Below are 15098 nucleotides of genomic sequence, written 5' to 3'. Positions count from 1 at the left end.
AGAAATTGTCTAAATAAACAGAATATCCCTTATTTTTGCACTACACCGCATAACTAGGTAGCCAGTCAATACCCCTGAAGAAAAGCGTTCCTTAAAATTTAAGAATAATCTGCTTGAAGTGGTGATGATTCCCTGAAAATGAAGTCTGCCCCATTCTATTCCCAGGCTATGCGCTATTTCCACTGTCCAAAGCTCGGATATAAAGCGGACGCGTATGAGGCAAGGCTAAAGGGCGCGAGGTCAAACGAAATCATTCACAAACATATCACAAAGTTTCATTATTTTTCTCTTTGTCGACAGCCGGGTGCGAGGAGTACAAAAGTTCATGAATTCTGCATGACCCATCCGAAAACCAGGTCTACTGGTTTAACCTGCGCATCCGAAGTCAAAGGGGCAGTAACACAGAAGAACTTCCATTTTAAACGAGTAGGGTAAGAACAGCGTATATTAAACTCTGTAATGAAATTATTTTTGCATAAATAAAATTCTTAAATTATTTTGGATCTCCCCTCTGGGTGACTATTAGACCCGCTATGGCTTATATGTAGAAAGCCATTAACAGATTGGATTAGGGCAGAAGAGAGGAATAAAATATCGCCATACTTAATTGTTAATAGCCTGCAAAATTGTACTGAATACTTTCTTAACTGAAAAAAGGTTAAATAAATTGTGTCAATTAAACGTTATCAATTTGTACAGAAACCACCAAAACTTCTTGTTTCAATTTTTTTTCAAATAAAAGCATGGTATTTTACACGTAGGATTGTTACGGAAAAGGGGGGAATGAAACCTAATATATATTAAAAACGTCTGGATTCTAGTTTGTATTTTAATATTTGTTAGACAGCGTGACCTGCGTTTCACCTTCAACCCGCGCGACTTGCTCAGACGGGTCAAAGCCATGTTACTGATGAATAATCGATTTAAAATCGCCTTTTTATTCCACATTTTCCTAATTTTGTTTTCTGCTTTTAGAGACATTATTTCGAAAGAATTGGTTATTTTGATATAAAGTGAGGCGTGAGATTATCGTTTTTCCCTGAACTCATAAAATGCAGACGGGTCAATTGTATGATCGACTTGTGCTGACATTACGAATGGGAATTGTACTTGTTGTAGAAATGGCACAATTACTTGTTCTTCAAAATAAAACGATGTTCATATAAAATACCCTGTGCATGCAAGGAAACTGCTAGCTAAAGAATAAATAACTAACATTAAAACTGCCTGATGTGTATCGTAGCCTGTTCAAGACACATTCAAGATGAAATAATAGTCCACAAATTTGTGAATAAAACGCATTCACCCGTTTCACTATTCCTTGCCACGAACAATCATCTTAAAACTAAAGTTCGTTTGTCCCTTCATATTTAAATACTGAAATGGGGAACTCATTTGGAATAATAAGGAAAAGACCTAAACAACGACACATGGGAGTTAAGACTACACCTCATTATTCTGCCGCTAGCTAATAATTATTTAGTATGTATTTTTTCAATGCGTGTGCGTGTTCTACTTCAAATTTATGTATTTACTGCTGTAACTCATATTTTTAATAATTACAAACAATAGCCCCACCACTAACAGTACAACAACTATTCTATATTTTGATATAAAGAAAAAATGCAATATGAAATGTAATATGAAACTAAAATATTAAACATAGACAAAACCATGCTGTGCCCTTGGGGGCGCTGTGCTTACTTCAATCTTGAAGATAATAAGAAGGCCCTCGTGCTTATACTGTACATAACATAATAATTAATATTCACAACCATTTACAGCAGCTATAATTTCCTTCATTACTAGACCATTCCCCACGAGTTTACCACATTCTTAATTCCACAACTCAAACTAGTGCCGTTTAGTCTCAACAAACTCCGTGCACATGCCTCCCAAATCAATAAGTTCTTCTAATACAAAACACTTTATAAAACCAATGTACGAAACCAACACCGTATGAAACCAAAGAAAATACTGATAAATGACTGATCCAGCAAAACAAAGCAAACAAAACCAGGACGTCTTCCTTAAAGTCACAATTTTCAACATTATTTTAACACTTTTACAAATTATTTAAAGACATTTCAGCACGGATTTCTTTACAGTAAGGTTTCACATATATATTTACGTTGCGCTTCGAAATGGAGACATTGTTGGGCAGGCGAACTCCCATTTACCATATTTCAATCTTAAGAATTAGAACACAGTAACGGTCTCATGAAGTACAGTAAAACTTCCAGAGCGATATTTTTACCACATATCAATGAAGACCTTTTTCACTGTTATTATATAAGGAATGCCCGTGCATCGACAGAATGTCGGAGAAATTTTCTAGATGGCTGTACAGAGGTACACGCGCTTTACAGACTTGGATGACTCGAACTACCTTCTCTCCTCTGCCTCGCTCAACTCCCATTAGGTACATAAACAGAACTTACTTGGTGGAGCGACGAAATGGGGAAGGTTCCAACCGAAATTCTCAGCCATGGTACGAGAAAACCCGCAGGTTATTCCACGCGTCCGCCTATTTAGAGATCGCACTGCTATTCTAAAACCATCTACACTTCCGTGCTAATACACAATGTGAGTTATTTTTTGGCTTGTCTACTCGCCTGGCCATAAAACAAAGTTTAATGAAATCACGTGTTCCCCAATAGCCATTCATGACACCGCTCTGGCACCATAAATAACCCTCAAACTTCCACTTATTCAATAATGGCTGTTATACTGATGTCACAACAAAATTTAAGCAATGCGCATTAATTGCATGTCTAGATTTCCATCTAACCACAACGGGCCTAGTCCCAGATTGTTGGTGATGAATTTAATCATATGTTACATTTTCCATTCTTTCGCAACATGTTTTGTTAAATGCAGCCATCGCTGAACTCGTGGTGTAAAGTAAAACCCGGAGAAACACTTGTTCTAACTCCACACTCACACCCCATCGCAATTACATTTAATATGAGTCTCAGTTTACTGCTGAAACATTATGAAATACATTACAAGCACATCAATGAACTATATTTTTATTCAGTTTTATTACATAATATTCAAACTTGTGATTAGCGTCAATTTCCTCTTGCTTAGTTACTTTTTTTTAAATCAATTTCAATCATCTAATATTTGATCGTATTTGTTATATTTTCAGATTATCTGAGACAATTTAGAACTGTTTTCAAAAGATCAAAAAGAATACTCTTGGATCATGATTTTTTATGGTGGTCGACTTCCTTGGGAAACAGCAGGTCCATGCTGGACCTTTGTGTGCACCTGATTTTGGTAAATGGACGCTAATAAAACAATAAAGTGCCCCAGGTGGGGTATTCTTCGATTGAATTAGAAGCGAATTTAAATGAGAAACTTAAAACAAAGACCTGTTATAAAATGCATATGTGTGGCAAAGCACGTTGTTGAATTCTGCGTCGGGATCACATACAGAATAGGCCTAACAGGTTTTAACCTCGATTACTTAAATATACAACCCGACTTTCTGTTTTTGCTAAATCAGATCCCGAGATTGGCTGTTGCAGTGAAAAAGCTTGGTTATATATCGGCTTTTAATTAATTAAATGGACATGCTGCATCAACAGAAGCACTTGCACTCATGTACAGAAGATGTCCTCTTCTTATGTATTACTTAATGCATACTTAATGCGTAGTGTGATTTATGCCGTCGAGCACGGTCAATGAGTAAATAAGCAAATATTGTAATTTAAATATTATTGTATTTCTGCTGCAACAAATGTCTTGTGTGCAAATATTGAGTTTTACATTTTTAAGATCGTTTTCGGAGTGCAGGCACATCACCAATGTCCAATCACATTTTGACATCATGCAGAAAATCAAGATTTCTCCACAGAACCGCTAAAACGGTACATCACGTGCTTCAGCGGACCAGTCATTATTCCGCTGCATGACCTCTGGGGTTAAAGATGCGGAAGAAATGGGAGAAAGTGTCAGAATGTTGTGCAACAGCGCCTCCTGCTGGTTAGCAATCGCACTCATTTTTAACATTGAAAAAACGTCACACATCTTTCAATAAGGCTGCTTCAGCTCAATTTTAGCCTTGATCCTGCTCTCTCTCTCTGTTTCTCTCTTTCTCTCTCCCTCCTTTCTATCTATCTATCTCTTATCTCTTATCTATCTATATCTATTTTTCTCATTATAGATCATATTTCAGAATTAATAGCATTATTAGATTCACCAAGTGAAATCACATATGATGAAAGTAATAACCATAAAAAATAAACATCTCAGTGTAAATTAAATATGTTGATACGTGTTTGTTCTTAAAATTACAGACAATTCGTTGAACTAATGCTCTGTTTTACACGCACCACCCCAGAAAGACATGGATGGCTTGGATAGATGACATTTTTGTAAGCCATTTCACAGCAGGTTCCCTTCATATGCCAGCTCATGTTTAGAAAGGGCAAGAATGCATATCATGGTATGGTGGAGGAGAGCTTTTATTTATTTATCTTTTGTTGTACTGTGCTGTTAGCTAATCAGTGATAGAAGACTTCAATGCCCCTATAGCATACTTCTGATCATGAATATATTTATATTTATTTTAATGATTCACCATACCCATATGCCTATGCTAATATTTACTCCAAACAGCAAAAGGTCATCTGATAATGGTTTATTTCAACTGGAAACACTGATGTGTGTAATATGTCAGATATGCAGCTAAAATACACTCGATCAAAGATGACTGCTTAAAGGTGAGAAGCCCACTACAAGCATCTAGAACCTCACAAATTTAATAACAAAGGAAGAATGCGGATGATTTCACATTCCAGTGTATTAAAAATCTTCCAAAGGTATGATGAACTGGCTGCTACCTGAAATGACTGCATCTCCATGGAGAGTCACAGCAACAGTGCGCCATTGTGTGGCTCCCTCCCATCCTTTCCGCTAGGCCTCACCCGTAGCCCCCTCTGAGGAGTCTGCCTCTCTTGCCGCATTGCAGTAAAGCTGTAAATACTTTGGCAGCTGCCTGCCAAGCAGTGGTGAAATATTGTCTTTGTTCCACAGACCTCATCTACAAGCCAAAGAAAACAACTCTCAAAACTACAGCTTCCTACAAATGGGGATTTAGTGATAACGTGCAGTTCTTTTTTTGTTAAAAAAATCTCTATTTAGGACATCATACTGACATGTAATACAGTATTAATCACTTTTGTCGTGATCAGCTAATTGCAATTGTGCCCATGTATTTTTCAGTGCCAGGTTTCATTACCTCTTTCTGTATGAACAAATCCAGTCATATTTAAGAACAATATTAGTGAAAAGATCATTTACCGGCACCCTACACAGAATAACACACAGGTCCATCTCATTTTCTGCAAAGTTTATATTTGCCCAAAATGGCTGGAGGAACCATTTGATACAGAAAAATAAAACACAAAACAGACATTCATATTTAACATTTCTAATATCATTTCAACCCTGCTGCTTCCCACCAAAAAGGAAAACAAGGTTAAGTTGTTCTTTTCTTCATGGTATGCTTAACCCTGTTCACTGCCCAATTACCATGGTAAAAAAAAACAACTTAAAACAAACTCGGCAAAATTGCCTTACAGGACCCATGGATGATACTGTCAGCACATCATGCAGACAGTATCACGTTTTTGCTACATATTACAGAAAACAATACGTTCTGCTAACCCAACTTAGCCTCGGATATTCATTTCAGAGTTCTTCCTGAGGAAAATCGATAAAAAAACAACCCACAGAGGCTAATAGGGAGTGCAGTCCAGCAATTTCATTAAATACATCTATCATTTCCCTTCGACAAAGAAGTCTGGAAATACCTTCATGCTAATTACAATGACGAAGACCATAAACATAATCATCATCACCATCATAATCAGCACTTATTACGTTTTAATAGGTGTTGATATCAACTATAACAAAATAAACAGTATACTTACAACAATATTAATAAGAAAAAATCACTATCCTTATTATCATTGCATAAGAATCGAGTTTGTTGAAAAGCATCTCCACACTCATGCACACATAACAATGTTTTGTGACAGTGATGTGCATGAATTCCTGTACCGTAAGATGAATTTAAATACACTATATGAATTCGGATAGGGAATGTACATTAATTATATATGCTTTTGTTTGCTCAATTGAATAGCATTTTTTTCGTGCAGTGGCAGTGCAAATGGATAGACAATGCAGAAAACCGTTAGCTAATATATTAGCATACAATTGTTGTTTATGAATCAGACAATATTTACTCAGTAACGTGTTATCTAAGATAATTACCTGGCGAAATTAATACCAAAAAACTATATCAAGTTAGCAGACTGCGATGCTAATGTCTGAATGATCAGATTAAGATTAATAGAGATAGAAAAAGATAGAAGATTAATTGTTGTTGATTTATCTCATAGAAACCGAACATGGAAGTCCAAAAGTGAAAAATAAACAGGTGAGAAACATTCTGGCAAAAACTTACCACGCCGTGTTGCTGGAAAGGTGTAATCCATTTTCTTCAGCCTTCTTGTGATTTCCTAATCAAGAACTTTTACTTCGAGAGGCCGAGTATTTATTGGCAGAGAATGAATGAGGCGCTCAGCCTTGCATCTGACAATTCAAGGGAGTAAGATCAAAGCTATCGAAATTTTGTAATCGACTGCCGACTTCACACCTCCGTCGCGCCACCAATATTAAAACACTGACACTGAGGGCGGAGATAGGAAGGATGGAGTCGAAACGCTTTTGCAGCAGAATGCAGTGAAAAAAAATCACTTGGGAAATCAGGAAAAGGGGCCATGGAGACGTTAACGTCTTGCACATGACCAGTGGCATCCAATGACAGACGATAGTGGCTCATAAAAAGGTCTATTACCCAGCTGTAAATTGTCTTCAAACAAAAAGGAATTTCGGCTGCTGAAAATGCTTTCGTTTTTCTGCGCGTAATGGTGGACGGTATTCCCTTTCCCAGGGAAGGAGGGTGAGAGCTAAAATCCCTGAAAAGACTTCGAACAATCGAACACTTAAACCACAACAACAGCTAGAACAGATTACAGCACGGAACAAACGAACAAGCAGAGTCTTGTGCGTATTCGGTTATAGTCAAGTTTCATGCATATAGGAAATAAAGTTCGAATAACAACAGTTATGTCTGCAGATGTCTTTCGGTGATCTCATTTCAAGTATGCCTTTAAAATCAACGAATCTTCCTGGAAGGGGGAGGGACCACTGAGGTTAGAGAAAAGTGAAAATATTTTAATATATTGACGATGAGTGATTCTATAAGTAATTTGTTGTATTTATGATCGTATATTTTTCATGGAATTCTAACACATACGCATGCAGCTAAATGGAGGAATTAACATATCAGGTTTGATTACACGCAACATTCCAGCACAACCAGAGATCCATAAATATGCCGACAAAAGAGAGAGCAAAAAATGTCTCTGATGAAACGCCAGAAATGGCTGTGTGAATGCAGACGTGGCGTTACAGCATGAAAATATCAGAGGGAACATTACCATATGATAGCCGTTTGGGCATATCACATAAATAGCATCTGCCAAAATATGCCTGAAATATTAACCTCTGACAAAACAGTAGGCTTATACAAATCAAACTATAGACATCTGACATGAGAACATATGAATTCGGAGATCAAATTAAGCAAGTGCTACATTTTTTCGTTGAGGCTGGCTGTTTCAAAGATAACTGTGTATATTCGTCTGTAAGGTAATTCATGATGTAATTCTAAACGAACTTATTTAAAAAAAAACAGACTATTGTAAACTATCAGCAATAGTGCAATTCGATCCTTACACAGTTTCATGAATCAAGATGACTCTAAATCATAACTGTAAATTGTGCGTGTGCGCGCGCGGGTGTGTATGTATGTATATTGCATCAGTCTGCATCTATTGCAACGTATATTGCGACGTGCCTGTTGCAACTTATGTCTTTATGTGGGCCTATTATATCATTACACAAACAAAATGTGATGGATCACTGTGAAAATGGCAATAATAACAAAAACGCAAAAGAGAATATGCAGGGGCTTTTTAACAGTAAATGGTTACAACTGTGTAGTAAACCAAGTTACGTATTTAAATTAAATTAAAATATACGGATGCAACACTATTAATAATTCACATTGTAAAACCCTGATTTTCCCTAAAACAAGCATTAACATAAATATTATTTTACAGGAATAAAACTAAAAAATAAAGAAATTCCGGTCGCATTTACAATTATAATGTAAAGGCCAAGACACAGAATGCAGGCCTTGACCTTCAGTCTGGCGTTCAAATCATTGTTTTACCAAATTAATTATAGAAAAGCCTAACTATTTCAACATGTTTTACATTCTTAACGTATATCTCAAGTAATTATACCCAGTTTAGAAATACGATTTTTAAAAAATTAAAGCCTTTTTGAAAGGCGTGATTTCATAAAGTATATTATCAGCAGGCCTGGCTGTAACAGCATGTCTGTTAGTTAGACTCTCTCCCACGTCGGTTATCTGCTTGAAAGGAGAAAATTAGAAATACTGTTCCTTTTTTCCCGTTCTGCCCTCTTTCTCTGAAACTAGATTTCTGCCCAATGTCAGCTGCAAGAAACCTAGATTTTCCACTTTCTGGTTAAACAAAATTACTGAAAATTTATGCAAATTTTGCCTCGAGTTTTACAGAGTTTGGAATTAATTATTTCTGCCTGCCTCTAGTTCTCGTGGGAGTTGTTGAAACGGGAACACTGCATTCTTAAATTAAAACCTGACTTTGCTGATCACCATCACCGTAACTTAACAAAATCGAATTTATTTTTTAAAAACAGAGCTGCAGAAAAACTAATTTTGCGATGCCGACCCAAATTTGCTTTACCGAAGAAGGCTTGCTGCAGAATCAGGGTACACATCTATGCACGATTTGGAAGAAACATATTACATCCAACCTTGAGATTTCATCCACGGAAATATTTGAGAGGGAGACGAGTTCTGATTTAAGCGTTCTGCTTTCTCGCAGGCATTACTATCGGACAATTTACAGGCCGGGTATTGTAGCAGCCCAGCCTCTCTCTGGGTCGTAAAGAGCTGCTGTCTCTGTAAATTATCGTTTACATAAAATTTAGAGCTGGCGCTCTGACACGTAATTCCAGTACGATTCGGCTGATAACTCGCGCTCGCCATAGCTGCGGTCCCTCGATAAAATTCCTGGACTTTCGGGATGTTTCGATGCTTGCGCGGCTGCCGTACACCATCGAATGCGTATCGTTATAGTCCAGAGAAAAGAGAAGAATCGGAGTTGGAACTATCCTCACCAGCTATTTGTACTCCGCATTGCACGGACTGACAAAATAAAGATGTTATCTATGCCCTAAGAACTTAACTGAAAACATTTCAGCTGTGATTGAAAGCTGCTGTCCTTCGGCAGTCTTTAAAAATATCAAGCGACTGGGCGACCAGTTGTGTTTTATAGAATAACCTCACCGATCCATTGCACCACACAGCTGAATGCATTTACCGACCGAGAGGCACTCAGTCTCTCTTAAGAACAGTTTTATTTAGGCAAATATCCCACCGAGATTGTTCTGAATGAATCAGATTATTTATCTCAAGCAGTGTGGACGTCTTAAATGAGACAACCCATAGTCCGCGCAGAGGCAAAGAGGGCCTTTGTAAACGCGGAGAGATAAAAAGAGGCCTGATCTAAAAGCCAAGGTGAAACAGGATGAGGGAAAGTGCGTAACTGTGCGGTCCGCAAGGCAGGAGCGCAGACGCGTGACACATTCATCTGCAGGGGCGCGCGGACCACACGTCATACCACATGCCCAATAAATACAAAATGGAAATATGTGTGCATAAGTAGAATTTTAAAAACAAGGGATTTAAAATAAATAGTTTAATTGTTGTCAATAGGTATATCATGCTGCATAATACATCGAATTAAATATAAACGAATAATAACTGTAACAACAATAACAACAATAATAATAATAATAATAATAATAACAATAAATATCCTTTCGGTGTGCAAAGGAGTTCAGACTCCTATCTTAATTACAGCTGAATGATTTGCATAACCACACATCCTTTCTCGGTTGTTTACCTCTCTTTATTTTGCATATTAACCTGAGCGTCGGGCTTGATTTCTCGTGGAAAATTCCAACAACTGAAACAATCACAGGTACGCGCTGCACGTCCACGACTGTTTCATCAGAATGATTACTGTATTTTTTAAAATGGCCTTTACCCTTACTTACAGCTTACCGTGAAAATAAATGAGGCCTTTTATTTTGAGCCTACGTACCCCAGGGTCTCTGCAGCATTAGCTACTGAAGCTGGTGTAAATTTCGGGTGAATTGAGTTTACTAAATGATAAATATGTGATAAATATAAATATAAAATTGCAATTTATCCAAATCAAACGGAGGAGGATCTTGAGACTGAATCGTTTTATTTTTCACAGAACATTTTAGAAAAAAATATTTAAACTCTGCTGGATTAAAAAAATGAAACGAAATGGAAAAAGGGGACGAAAAGAGAAGAACTATTATGTTGGTAGTAATATGAATACAAGCACTAAATATAGTAGCAGTAATGTTTCCTAAGAATATGCCAGGTGTCCCGTATCCTGCTGTTTAATTTAATAATATCTCCGGGGAATAAAATAAAACTGCAATTCTTATCTATTTTAATACATACGACTTTACAACACACTTCCTGATTTTATGTGTATTTATTATCGCTTCTTCTCCATCAGTCTATTAATTAATTTATTCATTTGACAGGATATTTCATAATAACTTTGTTAAATCAATTACAGACAAGGAACCCAGACAGGGGGTCTTCAGTGAAAATGTAAGATGTAACATGACTCCTACTTCTAATTTTCGTTCGTCCTAGGTGTGTTACAAACATTGGAAATACCTGACTGTAGAAAGGCTGGTATATAGAAAACGGTGTATTGGTTAGATAACAGCAAGTCTAATTCAATGGATAGGATACAGTTCCTGGAGAGAATATACTGTATTACACTATAGCTTCCAACCATGGCCTTGTAAAAAATGGCGTATGCTGCTCTTTTTTTCCATCGGCGTGTAATTATATATCTTTTTTCCATCGGCGTGTAATTATATTTGATTGAGCCGTTGACTGAATACTGATATGTGTTTCATGCCACCTCGTTAATTCCTAGATGGGGGAATAACGTTGTTAGATGACTGCTTATGGTAAAAGAAAGACACAACGAAAGTAGTTTGTTTATCTTATTTGTTTTGGTAATACTTTGTCATTGTACTCGGTTTCTGCCTCAGTGGCCAATTGATAAATTAATTATTCCAAGCTTTAAAACAAGTAATAGAATAGGAACTCAATCTTAGTCCATTAAGCTCAATTCTAATTGTGAATGTTTATATTTTTATGGGGCAAATGGTCAGAATACTAGTTATTTCTATCTTTCATATGCCAGCCACACAATACATTTCTTTCTCAAAGGAGTAATACCTGATAGGTGATGTCAACCCTAGATCAATACTATGTTATAACAGCTCAATAAAGCATAATTCACGAAAAGCTCAGATAGAAAAAAAAAACATGCAGCATGTACGCTTTACCAGAGGATCTGGGAGGACTGGAGAGACATGAACACATCACAGCCTGTCTTCATATCCAGCACCTAGCACCGGCTCTACGGCCACGGTGCTGTTCTGTGGAACAGCAGCGCCCTCAAGTGGACACAAAGTAATTCGGCTAACCTCTAGGCTACTCCAAAGATAATAGCGTTAAACGTTCCTGATACATGTTCATTTCTTGGCTTTCACACATTCTTAAACATGTATGTTTTGCACGAAACGGACGCTAGATTATATGTGAGTTTAAAATATATAAAATATATATAAGCTAAAATGTACACGATGCTGACGCCTCAGAGGATCACAGCATTTCTAATAATCCCGAAAATGTACGGCTAAGGTCATTTGACATGCAGTTGCACACAAACATATACCATTTGAGACATTGGCTGATATTTAAATGTGACAGGCGAACATTGCCGTTGTCAGTTCAAACCTCAGGCCCAGCCAGGGAATGGCGTTGATGACTAAACGTGACTTTCCCTGCTTTAGGGGCCCGGTTTCCCTTTGGCCGCACAGGCGGATAATTTATCGGCCAGACACCCTGTGGAACACTGTCTACATCTTTGTTTGTCAGCAACAGATACAAGCACCCAAATAAGCCCGTTTCAAAGAAGAGTACACTTACAGCCCTCGTTCATAAACTCATTTAGACCAGACGTCTAGCCATCTCTATAGCTTTATTGGACTGCAGTTCTTCCTGCTTTAAAGTAATTATAGGTAGAGGTTTGACAATAGCGTCTAGATCCCCGCAACACCTTTCCTAAACACAAACACCTTTTTCGTCGGATATCCTCCAGCGACGGATTCCTAAACTGAGGCTGGAAAATGTACGACGGGTTTCCTTCACCACGGATCCGCATTTAGTCACGAAGCGAGTGTTACTAGCAATACATTTTTTTCTTTTCAGCTTTCCGGCTAGGCCCCAAATCGAATACTATCGCAATGCATGACTTTGGCGACACGAACTGCAAACGTCATTAAAATAAACAATATAGTATATGTCTAACATGGAGAAAAAACATAATTTAATGTCACTAGAACATGAATATAAAATTTCATGTCAAAATTCCCCATTACCGAATGCCTAAATGCCATGAATGCATGTCTAGGCCTACTATCATCTTAAAATAGTATGCAATCAAATGTAGATAGTTTAGCTTTTAGCTTGACAAAATATGCATTTATTGGCCTTTTAAATAAAGGTAAATAATGGAAAACACACACACACACGCCCGCATGCACACACACTAAACATATCTTACACTAATATACAATGAAATGCTTAATTTCAGACTTGGAATAAATGTCTGTTTCTCATGTAATAGTTACTATATACAGATATATAATATATAATTTACATATACAGAAAAATAATATTAAAGGTGTGATAAACTGTTAGTGTAAGTAAACACATGCTGGATCAACACATGCTGATTTCAGCAGTGAAAAAATATTTTCTGAATTTGTTGTATCCGCCCTTAATCTTTTCATGACTAGTATTTTAAAATATAATATTCTGCCGTTTGTGACCTACGGGGATGCAGTATTATTGGTAAAGGCTTATTAATATTGTATTTTTGTCTAAGTTGACAATATTTCACTATTTGGGAATATTTAACGCAAAAGTAGTAAAACGTATGTGTCTCGCATAAGTTACATATATCTGAAGAATTTCAGAAAACCTGACGATGTAAAGCTGAGCGTCTGCGAGAGGCCTTTGTCGAAGGACATCTTTAATGACCCGCTAAAAATATCGCGTTCTAATTTAATTTGGAGATCACAATGTGTAATGCAAGACTCAACGTTTATTTTTATGTAAAAAGCAAAACAAAACAAAACAAAAAAAAAACATATGTGCAGATTTTTCCACGAACATTATGTACAATTTACAGGGATAATAATGTTTGATACACAGTCTCCACTTTCAGCCTTTTTCTAGCTTATATACTTGGTAGGTTACTATACACACGAAAGAGGGAAGACGCAACAGTCCATTTTTCGAGCGATAAGCCTGTGGTTTGGTCACTGATGGTCGTTATTACCCCTCTCCCTGTTCAGCTTCTTCATCTTCATTCTTCTGTTCTGGAACCAGATTTTTACCTGCCTTTCCGTTAAACTGAGGATTCTAGCAACTTCGTAACGGCGATCCCTCGTCAGATACATGTTGTACAGGAATTCTTTTTCCAACTCTAAAGTCTGATATTTGGTGTAAGGGCACCGTTTCTTTCTGGTAGAACGTGCATGAATCCAGTTTGCTGCTGGGTTGCCTGTCAAAAAAATGAAGACACAATTAATAAATGCCAGGGGAGACAATCAGATATGCGACTGCCCGCTGAAACACACAATGGATTGGTTTACACAAAGTTAACTTCATAACTACCTCTAAAATGGTGAACACAGTTACTATTCATTCTTCCAATCAAAATACTGAAATGTGCAGCTGTGAATATAGTTTGTTTTCACATTATAGTAAGAGCACGGGCACTTTTATAGGTTAGTAAAAGCCTCAGTTTTACACACCCTTGCTTGTACATTTTCTAAGGCTGTAAATCAAGGGTGTAATCTGTTTTACTTACTTGGGTCAAGTTGCTGTTGCTTCTCTTCTTTGGGCTCACTGTGACTCGAAATATCGCTGCCATTCGAGTCTTTGGTCGCTTTATCGTCGCTTTCCGGTGGCTCTGATGCTCCACACGCATAGTCGGGCGCGACCGGAGGCTGAGCTTCAGCGGTGGAACACGCAGTTCTTTCCGGCGGCGAGCTCTCGAGCTTTGTCCCGTAATGCCGACTGCTTGGATGGAAACCGGGGAAGGAAACGGAGTCTGAGACTGGGTCTATCCAGGAGCGAGCGTATCTGCTGTCTGCGGCTGGATGGTGGGACTGGGGCACGTAATGATGGAAAATGCCGGAGACGGCGCTGGACGGTGGGTGAACGGAGGACCAAGACGTGGGGAAGACAGCGGGTTTGGGTGTGAAGCTGCATGGAGAAAAATCAGCATTATTTCCTACACCTGATGGCCTTGAGGTCGCAGTGTGCGAGCCCTGGACAAAGCGGGGTCCATACGTGTCCTCTGATTCATGTCCTATTAGAGAGTCTACATAATAACTACTAAGTGCACTACTGGTCGACATTTTCGTATCCCCTCGCAGTCATATAAAATGTTACACTGCTACAGATACCTTCCCACAGAACAATCATAGTATTTTTGCTGGCTTCATCCGCAGTGATTGGTTACGTGAATCACGTGGTCATATTTACCAATAGCTTCAGTAAATTAATCCGCAGATAACAGTGTGTTTAATTTTAATGTTTACTTCAACAAACATCGACGGGACAGCTGTAAGAAAGAAACCTAACTTTAATCTGTTAGATACTAACTGAGTCTGAGTGTTTATACGTGTACTTCAGCAGATTGTGGTCCGGGACTATTTCTTTACGTGGAAAAAATGGATACACCCATTAATGTCAT

At 37.7% G+C, this 15098-nt stretch overlaps 1 protein-coding gene across 1 annotated transcript; it reads right to left on the bottom strand.

Annotated features, from left to right (window-relative positions):
- Positions 1–13653: 13653 nt before the first annotated feature.
- LOC118786106 (homeobox protein Hox-D9a-like) lies at positions 13654–14768 on the bottom strand. The gene is made up of 2 exons (XM_036541153.1): positions 14208–14768; positions 13654–13898 (listed from the first exon to the last, which is right to left on the bottom strand). Exons 1-2 carry the CDS (start codon positions 14758–14760, stop codon positions 13654–13656), a joined length of 798 nt encoding a protein of 265 aa, XP_036397046.1. The 5' UTR covers positions 14761–14768.
- Between the last annotated feature and the right edge of the window lie 330 nt (positions 14769–15098).

Source organism: Megalops cyprinoides, chromosome 11 (genome assembly GCF_013368585.1).
Source record: "Megalops cyprinoides isolate fMegCyp1 chromosome 11, fMegCyp1.pri, whole genome shotgun sequence".
Lineage (NCBI taxonomy): Eukaryota > Metazoa > Chordata > Actinopteri > Elopiformes > Megalopidae > Megalops > Megalops cyprinoides.
This window is presented reverse-complemented; position numbering and strand designations above follow the sequence as displayed.